The 14,747-nt window shown below is 51.3% G+C and overlaps 1 protein-coding gene across 1 annotated transcript in view; it reads right to left on the bottom strand.

The window, feature by feature from the left end:
• Positions 1–14,747, bottom strand: part of ATP2C2 (ATPase secretory pathway Ca2+ transporting 2) — a 54,744-nt gene that overhangs the window by 39,003 nt on the left and 994 nt on the right. The window contains exon 2 of the mRNA XM_084905556.1: positions 1,378–1,488. Within this exon, the coding sequence (XP_084761682.1) occupies positions 1,378–1,488 (111 nt within the window). The remainder of the gene's footprint in view (positions 1–1,377; positions 1,489–14,747) is intronic.

Raw genomic sequence — 14,747 nt, 5'->3', positions numbered from 1 at the left:
AGGTGGTCGAGGTGGCAGGGAACGCTGAATTGGTTTCTAGATTCTTTTCGGTAAAGAAAATCAAGCTCATTTTCTAGGTGGTGTACAAAGTCTAGGCAAGGAAAAATATCCCCCCCCCCCCCCAAAATACTAATAAGCAGGACTTGAATTTAAACAGACATTTGAATTCTTCTCCAGGAAAGCCTGGCATGAAACACGGACATCCAACGTCCCTGAAATGGTGGCACGTGCCCTCTATTAGTAACGGTTTTCCCCCCCTTTTGTTTTTATCAAGTGTGGTGGGTTATGAGTGGATACACAAACACAATATTATGTTTGCTCAGTTTTCTACATAAAGAGAAACACGGAGCAAGCCACGTCCTTCGGCCTCAGAGAAGAGTTTTATAGAGTGGGGTGTTCTTTTTAATTTCTTTCTTTTAGTTTTGCATTGGCCAGGAATTCAAATTCACTTGAGAAATGTGAGAATTTGGTATCTGGAATCGGCAACATTATAGATGATAAAAGATGAAGGGTGTGAAGAGGAGGTGGTCAAGAATTTGAGCTTTGGCTTCAGCCAATTTGGCTCAGCAGCTAGAGTGATAGGTCCTGGGTTTGATTCCAGTCAAGGCCATATGCCCGGGTTGCGGGCCCAATTCCCTGTAGGGGCCTGCAGGAGGCAGCCAGTCAATCAATGATTCTCTCTCACACTGATGTTTCTCTCTTTCTCCCTCTCCCTTCCTCTCTGAAATCAATATATATATATATATATATAGATATATATATATATATATATATATAGATAGATAGATAGATAGATAGATATAGATAAATAATTAAAACATATATATATAATATATATATATATATATATATATATATATATATTTATTTTTTTTTTAATTTGAACTTTGATATGAAAACACCTGGATTCAGCACTGGCTGTGCCTCTGTATAGCGGTGTGGGTTATGACTTCTCTATAATCAAGAGAAATAAGTCATTGAGCATCTGGGAGAGAGGATGCCAGTCCTCTGGTAAGGGCCTCATGTGAAATCAGAACAGTTCAGCTTGGAGGGAGAGAAGGAGATGGAGAAGGAGGGAGGGAAAGAGAAACATAGATGTGAGAGAGAAACATCGATGGGTTTCTCCCACATGTGCACTAACTGGGAATCGAACCAGAAACCTAGGTATGTTCCCTGACCAGGAATTGAAGCAGAAACCCTGTGGTGCACAGGATGGCGCTCCATTCAACTGAGCCACCCGGCCAGCACAATAGCATTTTTAAACAACGATAACAAACGTGTCAGCACAGAAAGAGCAGCTTTCAGGACACTGTGCTCCTTCCTGCTTTATCTAAAACCTTTCCCACAACTGGCATCAAGTGCCAATCCAATGCTTACGGAAAACGCCTCGGCCAAATCCTCTCTGCGGCATTTGCTCGCCTCCTTGGGTGGCAGGGCTACCACCGCCTTCTCTTTCTCGATGGCTTTCAGCTCACATTGTTCATCAAGCTGTGAAAAAAGCAGGTGATGTTAAGCAAGTGGAGGTTTTGTACTTACGCGTCTTCTGTTTGTTTTGGTTAGTCCTCACCCGAGTATGTTTTTCCATTGACTTTTTAGAGAGAGCGGAAGACAGAGGGAAAGACAGGGAGAAACATCGATGTGAGAGAAACACATCCATCGATTGGTTGCCAGGGCCAGGGAGAAGTCTGCAACCGGAGATACACAGGTCGACGCTCTATCTACTGAGCCAAACCGGCCACGGCCTGTGTGTCTTTTTACAGTATGACACACACACAGAGCGGGCGTTATCTTAACTGCACAGATCAAAGTCTCACACACTGATCCCGATAACCAGCCTCCAAATCACGAAACGGACAAGCCAGCCCCGGGAGCTCCTGACCTAACCCCCTGGAGGTTAGTGTCTGGCGGCAGGGGAAGAAGCATAGGGAACACCCGGAGGGCATGGGAGGCCGTACATAACACAGGAAAACCTCAGACCCTGACAACATGAGTTGTTCTGAGAATCCCTAGGCCTGGGACATGATAGCCATCTTTTCCTTCTCCACCAGGTGGTGGGGCCCGGGAAGGAGGAAGGGGAGGGAGCATTGGCTAGCCTCTTCCCTCTTCCTGCAGCTGGAACAGAGGAGCACATTCCTCTTTTCCTGCTCGCCAGCCCCCCGCCAGCCCCCTCCCACACCAGCACATGCCACGTGCCCGACTCGCTTAGGAAGGTTCTACTGACCACTTCGGTCCCCGGGGTGCTGCCCACGGAGGCAGGGGCCGGGAAGCACGCGGGTGGCACAGGCTGTTCGGCAGGCTCCCTGGGGGTCATGAGCTTTCCTTAGGCAACCGTCCCTGTCACTGTACGAGACTCACGGAGGAAACCGTGCCTCACAACGCGACACGGAATGCTGCTTCCGTCCTCAGGAGCTGGCTCCACGTGCGGGTGAAGGGCTCTGCTCTCGCTCCACCACAGACAGGTGTGCTAGGGTTTTAGGACCTGCTACCCCGCTGGGCTCGGTCTTGCCATTTCTTTCTGGCATGACCATACCCGAGTCACTTCTTGTACAGCACCCCGAGTGGCCCTGGAAAATGTAAAGCCAGGCCTCTCTTCCCCTCCCCTACCTCTCTGCCCTCCTCTCTCTCTCTCTCTCTCTCTCTCTCTCTCTCTCTCTCTCTCTCTCTCTCACACACACACACACACACACACACACACATGCTTGGAACACGTGGGGAGAGTCCAGCTGCTCTGAGAATGAAAACCCGACAGCCTTCAGGGGGCTTCAGCAGACTCACATACCCACCCCCAGGCTCGCCCCCAGAAGCCTGGTCCGTTAGGGCAGCAGCACACCAGCTAACAGCCTGCTTCCGGGGCCCACGAGACACATGCTGTCCATGGAGGAGCCCCGTGTCCCCCGGAATGGCCTTGCCAGTGGCCCTAAAGGAGTCCCGTGCACATTCCGTGGCCCCCACACCAGACTCTGAAACGGGACCCTCAGCCAGGAGCGGTCTGCCCCCAGGAGACCTGGGCAACATCTGCAGGCACGTTTGGTTATAACTGGGGGGCGAGGGTGCTGCTGGCGTCTGGTGGGAGAGGCACACATGCTTCCAAGCAACCCCCAATGCACAGGACACCCCTTTGCCCCCCTCCCCCAATAAGGAATGATCTGGAACAGAAAGTCAGGAGTACTGAGGGTGAGAAACTCTGCTTTGAGAGAGAGGGATCATTCTGTCTTGACATCTTCCCAGATAGATGAGTCAGCCTGCCCTGCCCTCAGCATCCTGGCTTCTTCCTGATGCCACGGCAATCACCAGCGAGTGGCTGTCATCCAGCGTCTCTATCCGCTCACAGAGCAGCCTCTCCAGAAGGCGGGACCAATGTCTGGTACCCCTGGCTGCTCCCCAGGCATCTGTCAGTCAGAGCTCAGGACACTACTGGACATGGGCATGCAGTTGATTCTCCTGGCTGTGTGGTACGAAAACAGGCTCTCAGCCACAAGCCTCCGTTCACCCAACTGTAACTTCCTCATCTGCAAAAGGGGGCTGATGATGGCTTCCTGGTCATGCTGCTGCAGAATCAAGCAAGCGCATGCGTACCGATCAGCCCAGACCTACTGCATGCTCCCAGGACGTGCCGGCTCAGTAGCTGCTGTGGGTACCAGGCCTCCACACTTGGCGGGAAACACAGTGATGGACATTACTTGGTGGCTCAGCTACGTTTAGGAAACTCAAGAACAGGAAGGAGCAGAGAGCATCAAAAGGAGCACAGAGGTTGGAAGGGCACAGACCGGGTTTCAATCCCGCCCAGTCACTGATGAAACAAATTCACCGAGACAGGAAGGAGAATGGGCTGCCAGGGGCTGGGGAGGGGAAGGGCAGTTAATATTTAACGGGGACAGAGTTTCAGTTAGGGACACTGAAAAAGTTCTGGGTGCCAATAGTGGTGATGGTTGTGCAACAATATGAATGTGCCTAATGTTGCTGAACTGTACATTTAAAAATGGTTAAACCAGCCGGCATGGCTCGATGGTTGAGTGTTGACCTATGAACCAGGAGGTCAGAGTTCAATTCCCTGGTCAGGGCACATACTTGGGTTGTGGGCTCGATTCCCAGTGTAGATTGTACAGGAGACTAATCAATGATGCTTTCTCATCATTGATGTTCTATTTCTCTCTCCCTCTCCTTTCCTCTCTGAAATCAATAAATATATTTTATATATATTGTTAAGTGGTTAAGATAGTAAATGTTATCTATATTTTACCACAATAAAAAAAAAAAAATCCAGAAAAACAACGAAAGAACTCCCCTGCCTTTGTGGGTCAAGTTCAGCAGGAGTCACCCTAGCCCAGTGGTCGGCAAACAGCAGCTCGCGAGCCACATGTGGCTCTTTGGCCTGTTGAGTGTGGCTCTTCCACAAAATACCACGTGTGGGCACACATGTACAGTGAGATTGAAACTTCGTGGCCCATGAGCAAAAGTCTGTTTTCGGCTCTCAAAAGAAATTTCAATCATTGTACTGTTGATATTTGGCTCTGTTGACTAATGAGTTTGCCGACCACTGCCCTAACCAGTGTTGTTCAATGATTGGAGCATTGGCCTGCAGACCAAGGGGTTCAGGTTTGATTTCCTCTCAAGGGCACGTACCTGGGTTGCAGGTTTGATCCCACGCCCCAAGGAGTGCGTGGGGGAGGCAACCAACTCTGGCATCAAAGTTTCTTTTTCTCTCTTCTCCCTTCCTTCCTTCCTTTCCCCCAGCTCTCCCCCTCCAGCCCTCCCTTCCATTCCCTCTAACAATCAATGGGAAAATTATCCTTGGGTGAGGAGTCACAGAAAGGCTAGCAGGGGTGCCCACCCTTTCTCAGGAATTGGGCTCTGACAGGTGCAGGGCAGGGCTGCCTGAGCTCTGGGAGCCAGCCAAGTGGCTGAGAGAGGCTGTGGGGCTCAGTGGGGAGGGCAGGGACAGGCAGCCTGGAGGGAGTCTGGCTGAGGACACGCCTACCACGCCCCATGCCGCAGAGTCTGAGACCCAGTGGGAGGGCACCTGCCTCCAAAGTGAGAGCCGTCCACACACTCCCAGGTACGTGACCTGTGTGACCACGGGAGCGGAAAGCGAGGGCTCACATGGAGGCCTGTTCCTGGGTGATCACAGCCACACCATCCACAACAGCCGGCGCCCAACCACGAGGGGCGGACAGACACAATGGCTCCAGCCACACAGGGGAACGTTATTCAGCCACACAAAGGCAGGGGGGTGACACATGCTATGCTGTGGGTTGAATTGTTTCCCCTCAACACAACACATCTTGAAGTCCTGACCCCCAGGGGAGGGGGGTGGAAGTGACTGCTAATGGGGTGAGGCTTCCTTTAGGGGTGACACACGTGTTCTGGGACCCTCTATCCGGGTCCCCCTAGCAGTAGTGGTCACACAGTGCTGTGACTGTCCTAAATGACTGAACTGTTCCCTTTAAAATGGTTAATTTTATTTTATGTGAATCTCACCTCAATAAAATAAAATAAAAGATGAAGCCATTATAGGTCACAGATAGAAACTCCCTCCACAATCTTGAACCATCTGGAGGTCTCAGCCCTCCGCCCCACCCTGCCACCCCCCATCCCTGGCCTTTCATCCCTGCTGTCCCCACTCTCTCCCAGAAGCATGTCAATACTCTTTTAGGTTTTCTGCCTGAATCAGAGCCTCCTGCCTGGGCTCACGATGGAGATGTCACACTTCCTCCTCTCATTTGCTACAATCAGGCTCCAGAACAAGTCATCTACACTCGCTGTCTCCAATTTTTTACCTCCCATCCACTTCTCCACCCACTAGGGGGTCTCCCAGGTCCCTCCTGGGGTCCGAGGCTGCTATGATGTGGCCGGGGACCTGAAACATCACCCGGGCAGGCTCCCTCCGTCTCATTCTCAGAGAGCAGAATCCTCGGACCCGGGACTGAGCACACGGCCTCCGGCCCTGCCCGCATGGGGGTGACTTCTGCACAGGGGGTTCACGTGCAGCCTTCTCGCTCCCTTAAGGACACATACACGTTGTAGGCATCTGTCTGGCTACAGTCAGGACATGTTCCATCAGTAACGCGAGTGGCACGCCCTGATGGAGGGCACCCCTGATTCTCACTTCCTGTCAAACCTGATTCAGGGGGAGCCCCCCTCCCTTCTCCTTTGTGTCTCCTCTTTTTTTTTTTTATTTTTTTTTTATTAGTTCCTTTTTATTAAGGTGAGATCCACATAATGTAACATTAACCATTTTAAAGCATTCAGTGACATTTAGCACGTTCCCAATGTTGTCCAACCACCGCCTGTATCCAGTTCTGAGACATTTCCATCACCCCAAGAGGAGACCCCATCCCATTATCAGTCACTCCCCATTCTCTCCTCTCTTCCCACCCCCCTCCCCCAGCTCCTGGCTGCCGCCAATCTGCTGTCTGTCTCTATGGACCGACCTACTCTGCATATTTCGTATACATGGAATCGCACAGTGTGTGACCTTTCGTGCCAGCTTTGTGACCCCCAACGTTATTGTTTTCTCACAGCAAACAGATCCACGCTGGCATCCCCGGGCAGACGATGGTGAGTGGGGCCATCCTGAGCCCCAAGGAAATAGTCTGGAACAAGGATGTTGAGTGTTTCCCCAAGCAGACAGCTCAGCGCCAAATATTTAACCTAGCAGAGCTTCCGGATGGAACCGCACAGGGCAAACATGACATTGCTGGGAGATGAGCTGGCTGAGGGAGTGAGCACATGGCACCTGGGGGTAGACCGGCCTCCTGAGCCAGAACCGGGCTCTCTCTGCCCTTTCGGCTCAGAGTCCGTTCGTTTCAAGCACCGGTTGGCTTAGACCCCAAGGACTGCTTCCCAGTCCAATGACTGATGTGAACACTTATTTCTCCAACACATTTGTCCAAATCCACCCCCTTGGCTGCCTCAGTTTCCCCTCCTGAAAGTGGGGGTTATAACAGCAGCGACTCCAACGTTGAGGAGCCTCTGGGATCTTGTAAAAATATACCTGCCACGGCTCTCCTGATGGCTAGGTCAACAGAGTGGGGCCTGCTTTTCAGGGTTCCTAAAAGCTCGGGTGACTGTAATATGCAGCCAGGGCTAAGCTGAGGCTACCTGGCTGGAGATGCATCCAAAGACCAGCCCCATAGGGTCCTGTTCTTCGGAGGACCAAAAAGCCCATGGCTCCCAGGCCAAACACCAGGTGGGGAGCGCCTGGGCCCTGGAGAGCCATGGGAGTCCAAGCAGGAAAGGGTCCTTCCGCTTCCTGGAGGAGAGGTGAGGGCAAGGCCCAGGGCAGCGGGTGCCCCCAAGGCTTTCCAGAAGTGGGACAGTCAAGGGACGGAGCCGGACAATAAAGAATAGCTAACAGGCCGTAACGATGGCGGGACAATACAGTCCACCTTAGGCGTGTACCGGGGTGCGGTTCTGCACGTGTGCCCCTGAGGAGCCCCACGAGGATGCAGCCTGGAACCTCTCCAGCTCCCGGAAGTTTCCCTCGTGCCCTGTCACCCCGCGAACGCTGACCAACGTTTGGACTTCCATCAACATGGATGCGTTCTGCCTATTTTGGGACCCCACATACATAAATCATATTAGGTACTCTTACGTCTGGCTTCTCCCAATCAATGTCATTTTGCTGAGATTCGTCTGTGTTATTCCATGAACAGGGTTGCATAGCTGTGATTCATTCTCTTTCGTTGCTGTGTAGTGTTTCAAGTATCCCATTGCATGGAAATGCCATAATTTATTTTACTACTAGAGGCCCGGTGCACGAGATTCGTGCAAGAGTAGGCCTTCCTTCCCCCGGCTGCCGGCACCTGTTTCCCACTGGTATCCGGGGCTCAGGCTTCCCTCGCAGCCCCAGCTTCATCAGGAAGGTCGTCCGGAAGGATGTCCGGTCTAATTAGCATATTATGCTTTTATTATTATAGATTTGCATGTGATTGGGCATTATGGTCTAGTTTGGCCTATCATCCATGACACTGCTATGAACAGTCTTGGAGCAGAGATAAGCCCTCATTTCTCCTGGGCACATCCCCAGAAGTGGAACCGCTTGGCTGCAGGTATATGCCCCTTAAGTTATAATAGACACTGCCCACCAGTTTTCCCAGGAGTGGTGCCAGTAGCAATAGGTCGGGAAGAAACAGATGTACAATATGGTACCACATTAGCCTCTGTAACACAGAAAGGAGAACGTGTATCTGCTTGTGTATGAGGCACGCCTCACACCAGGCGGGGAGACAGAGGCAGCGAGAGCCTCCGAAGGACACCCTTCTGTACCTTTCTGAATCCTGCACCACCGTGAGAAGGGATGCTTCAAAGAGGGAAACCCCGTCCTGACCAAGCGTGGGGGCAGAGCCCGTGCAGGAGGGAGCGTCCCAGGAAAGGGATGCTCAGAAAATGAAAGACAGAGCAGGTGAGCAGATGTGAACTCAGGAAGGCGGGGGGTGGGGTGGGGGCGGGGAGCCCCAGGCAGGGCACAGAGGAGCCACAAGGAGGCCGGCTCTCTGCGGAGCATAGGAAACAGGAGGCTGGAGCCTCGGGCAAGAGCATCACAGATGAACTCATGAGGACCTGCCCAATGCCTTTCAATGTTAGGGAGGGGAGGGGACCCCTAAATGTAGCAAGCCAGGGGGAGGGAGCATCCCTAGGCCCACATCTCACAAATCTTGGGCTTTAATTCTAGTTCCCCTGGCCACCAGCTGTGTGGCCCTCGGCAGTCCCCCACCTTCTTTGAGCCTCAGTGTTCTCCTCTGTCAAATGGGAATGAGGTGATCCATCCAGAGGATTGCTGAGGCAGGGCTTCTTCAACTCCAGCCTCAGGTCAAGATGGGTTCAGGGGTGCCTCCCAGTCCTGGAGATTATAGCTGGGTACTGTGTGTGTGTGTGTGTGTGTGTGTGTGTGTGTGTGATGGTTGTGTGGCCCCAGCAGCAAAGAGCTACAATTGGATGAAATGTGATATCCGGAGTACATATCTTGTTTACAGGCAGGCAGTGCAGTCAAGGCCCAAGTGAGGAGATGGCCACACTAGGTGGTGGCCAGTTCGACCTGGAGCCAACAATTGGCTGGCAAGGTGAGAAGACTGCTTACAGACAGGGAGGTGGTACAATAAGTAAATATACTGTGGATAATGGGAGCTGCTGGTGGTGAAGGAAGTTACACATACAGAGAGCTGGCACTGACCCTGAGGAATTTATTGGTTGCAATCTATGGTCCGTGTGTCTCTCTCTCTCTCTCTCTCTCTCTCTCTCTCTCTCTCTCTCTCTCTCTCTCTCTCTCTCTCTCTCCCCTCCCCCCCCCCTTCTGAGAGGGCCCAGAAGCTATGACACCCACTAGCATGTGCACACCTCACCCCAGATCTGGTTTTCCATACCACTCTTCCAGTAAAAAGAGCCGAGAATCCTGGGAGAATTGGCTGATCCAGGGCCAGGGCAGGAAAGGTGCCGAGCGAGGCTGGAATTTCTCATTGTGCCAGAAAGTAGGAACGTGCTCAAAGAACAATAAAAAATATATATATCCAAAATTCAAGATGTCACCATGAAGGGGCTCCTATTGGCCAAATCTGGGACAATCTGAGCATCAAAATGAGAGATACTAACAAAAATAACACCCTTAATAAAATAGGAATCCATGAGTTGACAATGAGATGCGAATGAGTAAATAAGTGAGCAAATACGCAGAAGGGGTAGCTCTTCCTCGTACCGGAATGCCAGGTAACCAAGCGGGAAGGAGTGACAGAATTAGAAAACCACGGTTTGTCACATGCTCTAAACGTAATTGATTCGGGCAAAGATCATCAACGGATGCTGACACTAACGAGTGAAAACAGTCTGAGAAACAGGCTACTGACAACCTCAACAGGTCTCTCCATAAAATACTTATCATTGACAGAGGCGAAAACAGCAACGTATAAAGAGAAACGAGGCCAGGAGAGAGAAAACTCCAGCACAGAATCCAGGCGGCCCAGGGTTCCAACCCTGGACAGGTCACTGCACCCTCAAAGCCTCAGGTTTCTGCGGGGACGTTTGTAAGGATTCAAAATAGCATGGTGCCTCCACAGAGGTCCCTGAGGACATTGTTCTAACCATTAAAACAGGAATCCATCGGAATGCCCATCCACAGAGGTTGGTTAAATAAAAACACCCACACAGCAGGAACGCTCTCCTGAACTGTATATCCTGCAGAAATGGGGAGGGTGCAGGTGCACAGAATTACCCTATGCATATTTTAGAAAATATAGGTTTTTTTAAAAACATAGGTTTGCTCCATGGTTAGAGTGTCGGCCTGGTCAAGGGCATGTTCTTCGGTTGCAAGTTTGGTCCCAGGTCCCAGTTGGAGTACGTGCAGAAGGCAATCAGTTGTGTCTCTCTCACATCAATGTCTCTCTCTCTCTCTCTCTCTCTCTCTCTCTCTCTCTCTCTCTCTCTCTCTCTCTGTGTGTGTGTGTGTGTGTGTGTGTGTGTGTGTGTCTCTCTCTCCTCCCTCCCTTCCTCTTTCCCTCCTTCCCTCCTTTCCTCTCTTCCTCCTTTCTTTCTCCCTCCCACTCTCTCTAAAGATCAATGGTGAAAATATCCTCCTTGGTGAAAATTAAAAGAGAAAAGAAAATAAAAAGCATGAGTTGGGCATGAATAATAAATACTGTGGTCAGGTGCTGCCCTAAAAGCTTCCCGTGACCATTCCACTCTCCACAACAGATCTCTGCCGTGTGTGCAGCCATGACCTCACGTCCAGAAGGAAAAGCAGGGGCACGACAGACTGAGGAATGTGCTCAAGGTCTCACTGCCGGCAAGTGGCAGAACCAGAATGCGCATCTGGGGAGCCCCGACCACAGGCTCCGGTGCTGCTAACCACACAGCCTTTCAGGAACGGCGAGGAAAGGGGCCAGGGCCGCCCACGCAAACAGCCATCTGATTTCTGCACACCGATTAGATGCAAATGATACCCACAACCCCAACACACACCAAGGAGGAAAGGGGGAGCAAAGTGGGGCAGTGAAGGGGAATTCCACACTGGGCAAGTCTTTCTTGTGGTTTATGAAAATAACCATGACAAGTTGAGAAAAGAAAAAGGGAGGAATATATATATATATATATATATATATATATATATATATATATATAGTTCCTGGTTCATAAAAAAATAGATTTAAAAACAACTAATAGGAGCATAATTTAATGAAGGCAAAACTGTCACTCAAATGCCAATATGCTGGTATTTGGGGGAGGGGGGGACAGTCACAATTGCACTGGAGACAATAATCATGACATGCTGAAGGGATGAGAGCTTCTCAGTGAAAACAATGGCGTCCTCGTGCAGCTCGAGGCATCCAGGAGTTAACCCTAACGTGTCGAACCATTGAGACGTGCCGTCACATTGTTAGCGGGGCTTTGTGTGAATCCAGTCTTTGTACACAGCTGCCGGCCTGCCACCGTGGATGGGCAGCAAGGATGGTAATCAAGCCCAAGTGAAGAAATATTCTTTCCACAATGGCCGCTGCTCACTGCCTCACACAGCGACCCAGCCAGCTCTACAGTGACCCACTGACAGCCTTCCCAGTGGGCGTTCACAGGCTGCTGGTCCCTCACTACACCAGCAAACACATGTTTGAGACACTGAAATGCCACTTAGTACGTGTAAGTAGACATTCTCAGCCTGAGCATTATCAAAATCAAATTTAGAAGAGTCTAAATAAATAGAACTCAAGACCAATAAAAACACTAACAAAACTAGACAACTCTAGAATACACCATGCACGTGGTTTTTATGTGAATGATCTCATTTAAGGAACAATTTCTGCCTACCGCTGTGGACGGCAGCCTCTAAGAAGGCTCCAATCATCCCAGTCTCCCCGTATTCACACCCTAGTAATCCTGCTCCCTTGAGAGTAGGCTAGACTGTTCATCCTTGGGGAAGCATTCTGGAGGCAGCCCTGGGGAGAGGAGCATCGCGCCAGGCTCAGAGACCTGCAAGCAACCACGGGAGTGGGCCTGGGAGCCGACCCTCCTCCGGCCGTTCCACGAGTAAGCTGGAACCCAGCCTTCCCCCGGCAGAGTCCCAGGAGGATAAACCCGCTCACCAACCAGAAGGCAGTGCAGGTGGAGCCACACAGTCTCAGTGAAGAGGTGGGAGCCCTGAGGGTCCAAGACAACTTTCACACAGTCACCCTGGAAGCAGGTATTTCTGGTCCAACATTCTCCTTACCCAACCATCAGGTCAGCAGTAATTAAGGGGGTTTCTCTTACACTTTCCCCCCCTCATTACAATGAAAATACAGCCAGAGTGAGATGTCCTAGGAGCCATGAGAGCTGTGCTTAGTTCCTGCCTCTGATGCGTCTAACTCTGACTCCACACTAGTCCCGTCTCAACCACTTGTCTGCCACCCCGTCACTCTGCTCTCTATTCTCCATCATACCTGAGACCTCTGGATGTTAGACATCTCTTGGTTTCTCTGTTGGCTGTCAGCCTCCCCCATGAACTCTGTTTTGTACAGAAGTGCCGTTAGCACCTGGCCCCACTGGGAGTCTTGACATCCTCATCTCTCACGGTTACAATAAAACTTCTCTTGAACTGAAGAGACCGGGAGGAAATGCAAGTTCTTAACAGTAACCGCTATTATAACTGGGTGACTGGGCAAAGTGGTTGAGCGGGCCAGAGACTGCCCAGCACACTGCATACAACAGCCTATCTAATATGAGAGTAATATGCAAATTGACTGTCACTCCAACACACAAGATGGCCACCCCATGTGAACACAAGATGGCCACCACAAAATGGCCAGCAGGGGAGGACAGTTGTGGGTGATCAAGCCAGCAGGGGAGGGCAGTTAGGGGCAACCAGGCCTACAGGGGAGGGCAGTTAGGGGTGACCAGGCCTGCAGGGGAGGGCAGTTAGGAGTGACCAGGCCTGCAGGGGAGGGCAGTTAGAGGCGACCAGGCCTGCATCGGAGGGCAGTTAGGGATGATGTAGGCCTGCAGGGGAGGGCAGCTGGGGGTGACCAGGCCAGCAAGGGGGGGCAGTTAGGGGCAATTGGGATAGCAGGGGAGCAGTTAGGCATCAATAAGACTGGCAGGGGAGTGTTTAGGGGGTGATCAGGCTGGCAGGCAGAAGGGTTAGGAGCAATCAGAGCAGTTAAGGGCAATCAGAGGTGTTGGGAGCCAGCAGTCCTGGATTGTGAGAGGGATGTCTGACTGCCATGGGATCGGGCCTAAACGGGCAGTCAGACATCTTTTGAGGGGGTCCCAAATTGAAGAGGGTGCAGGCTGGGCTGAGGGACACCCCCCCCCCCCCATAGTGTGCTCATGAGAGTTGGGACTATCGTGGAAACATTGCTTCTTTTTTCCAAATTTCTTGAGAGAAAAAGAGTTCTAATTGGAGGGCATTAATGTGAGAGCAAAGGAGCTGTTTGGGCTCTGAGCTGAGCTGGCAGTAAGCAGGTCGCCTCACGGGGGTGGGCTGGCCTCCCTCCCTCACCACACTCCCCGTTTGCCTTTACACTGTGCTTCTCAACCCGCCTTTGATGCTGGCTGCCGGGTCACGCTACACTGACAATTATCCCCTCAGGGTGCAGCTGAGAGCACAGGTCCACAGCCCAGAGGGGAGCCCCTGCCACTCCACACCTACAGACAGGCTGAAGCCCTGTCCCACCCTTTTTAGGAAGTATGGGGGGAATGAAGTTCACTTTGTTGCGCAAATCAAGCTCACCCCAGCAGCTCTATTCATGCTATTTCATCCCCATGCCTGGCACACCTGGATGATACTGGGGCACCTGGATATCTCATAAAATCTGATCATAACCAACTCCATACACATCAGGAGTGCGTGAAAAATACCAAGTGTAATGCAAAAATCAAACAGTGGAAAGAAAAAGAACACAGAAAAGGCAACCATGTTGGCACACTAACTTCAAACTTCTTTAACAAAACACATCGCATGGCATGCAAGTAGAGAAATGGATTTTGGCAAACTAATGGAACTCTTTACCCAATCCATGTTGAACACACACAGTGCTTCAGAAAAATAAATTTGAGAACTGCTAGTCACACAGCTCTGTGGCCCGCCACCCTAGCGCCAGAATATCCACATGCTAATATCCTATATAATAAAAGGCTACTGTGCAAATTGTCCCCTCAACTGGGAGTTGGAGGGGGGGAGGGCGGCGAACCGTCTTTAGCCCCTCCCTCTCAGCTGGCCCCGCCCCAACCGCTCCCCCCATAGGGGCGGGGCTGCCCGCATCCCTTTCTCTCCCAGCCACCACCAGGGGCATGATAGGGGCCAGCTGGACGCCACCCTCGCATGAATTCCAGCAGCTGGCCTCTAGTCCATTTATAAAATGCCATTTCAAAATGCACCAATATTTAGGAATCCTACAACCAAACTGTTCGACTACTTTCATTCTTTGGGAGGAAACTAAATATTTTAAATCAAGTATTTCCAGCTGATCCCTTTCATTATGAAGTAAACTTAACTTGGAGGTTTCCCTTCACCAGTGGAAAGGGTTGTGGTCTCATGAGCGCCCCCCAGGGGACTATTTCAGGATTTTACTTTTCAATGACTGGTGAAGCTGTGCCCTCTGCTCTGGTGTCCTGCTGTGAGTTCTGATTACAAGCTCAGGGGAAAGTAGTAAAACCATCAGTTGTCACCACTGTCACTTCTGGCTCCTCCAAGCGGAAGGGCTTTGTGGGGACAGCTTTGTCTCAGTGTGTGGGCTAGTACACACTCCCCTCCCTCCGGATCCTGGTGGTTTCTTCTAGAGCCATCT

Source organism: Pipistrellus hanaki (assembly GCF_964339955.1).
Source record: "Pipistrellus hanaki genome assembly, chromosome: 15".
Lineage (NCBI taxonomy): Eukaryota > Metazoa > Chordata > Mammalia > Chiroptera > Vespertilionidae > Pipistrellus > Pipistrellus hanaki.
The sequence above is the reverse complement of the archived record's forward strand: the minus strand, read 5'-3'. Positions and strand labels throughout refer to the sequence as shown.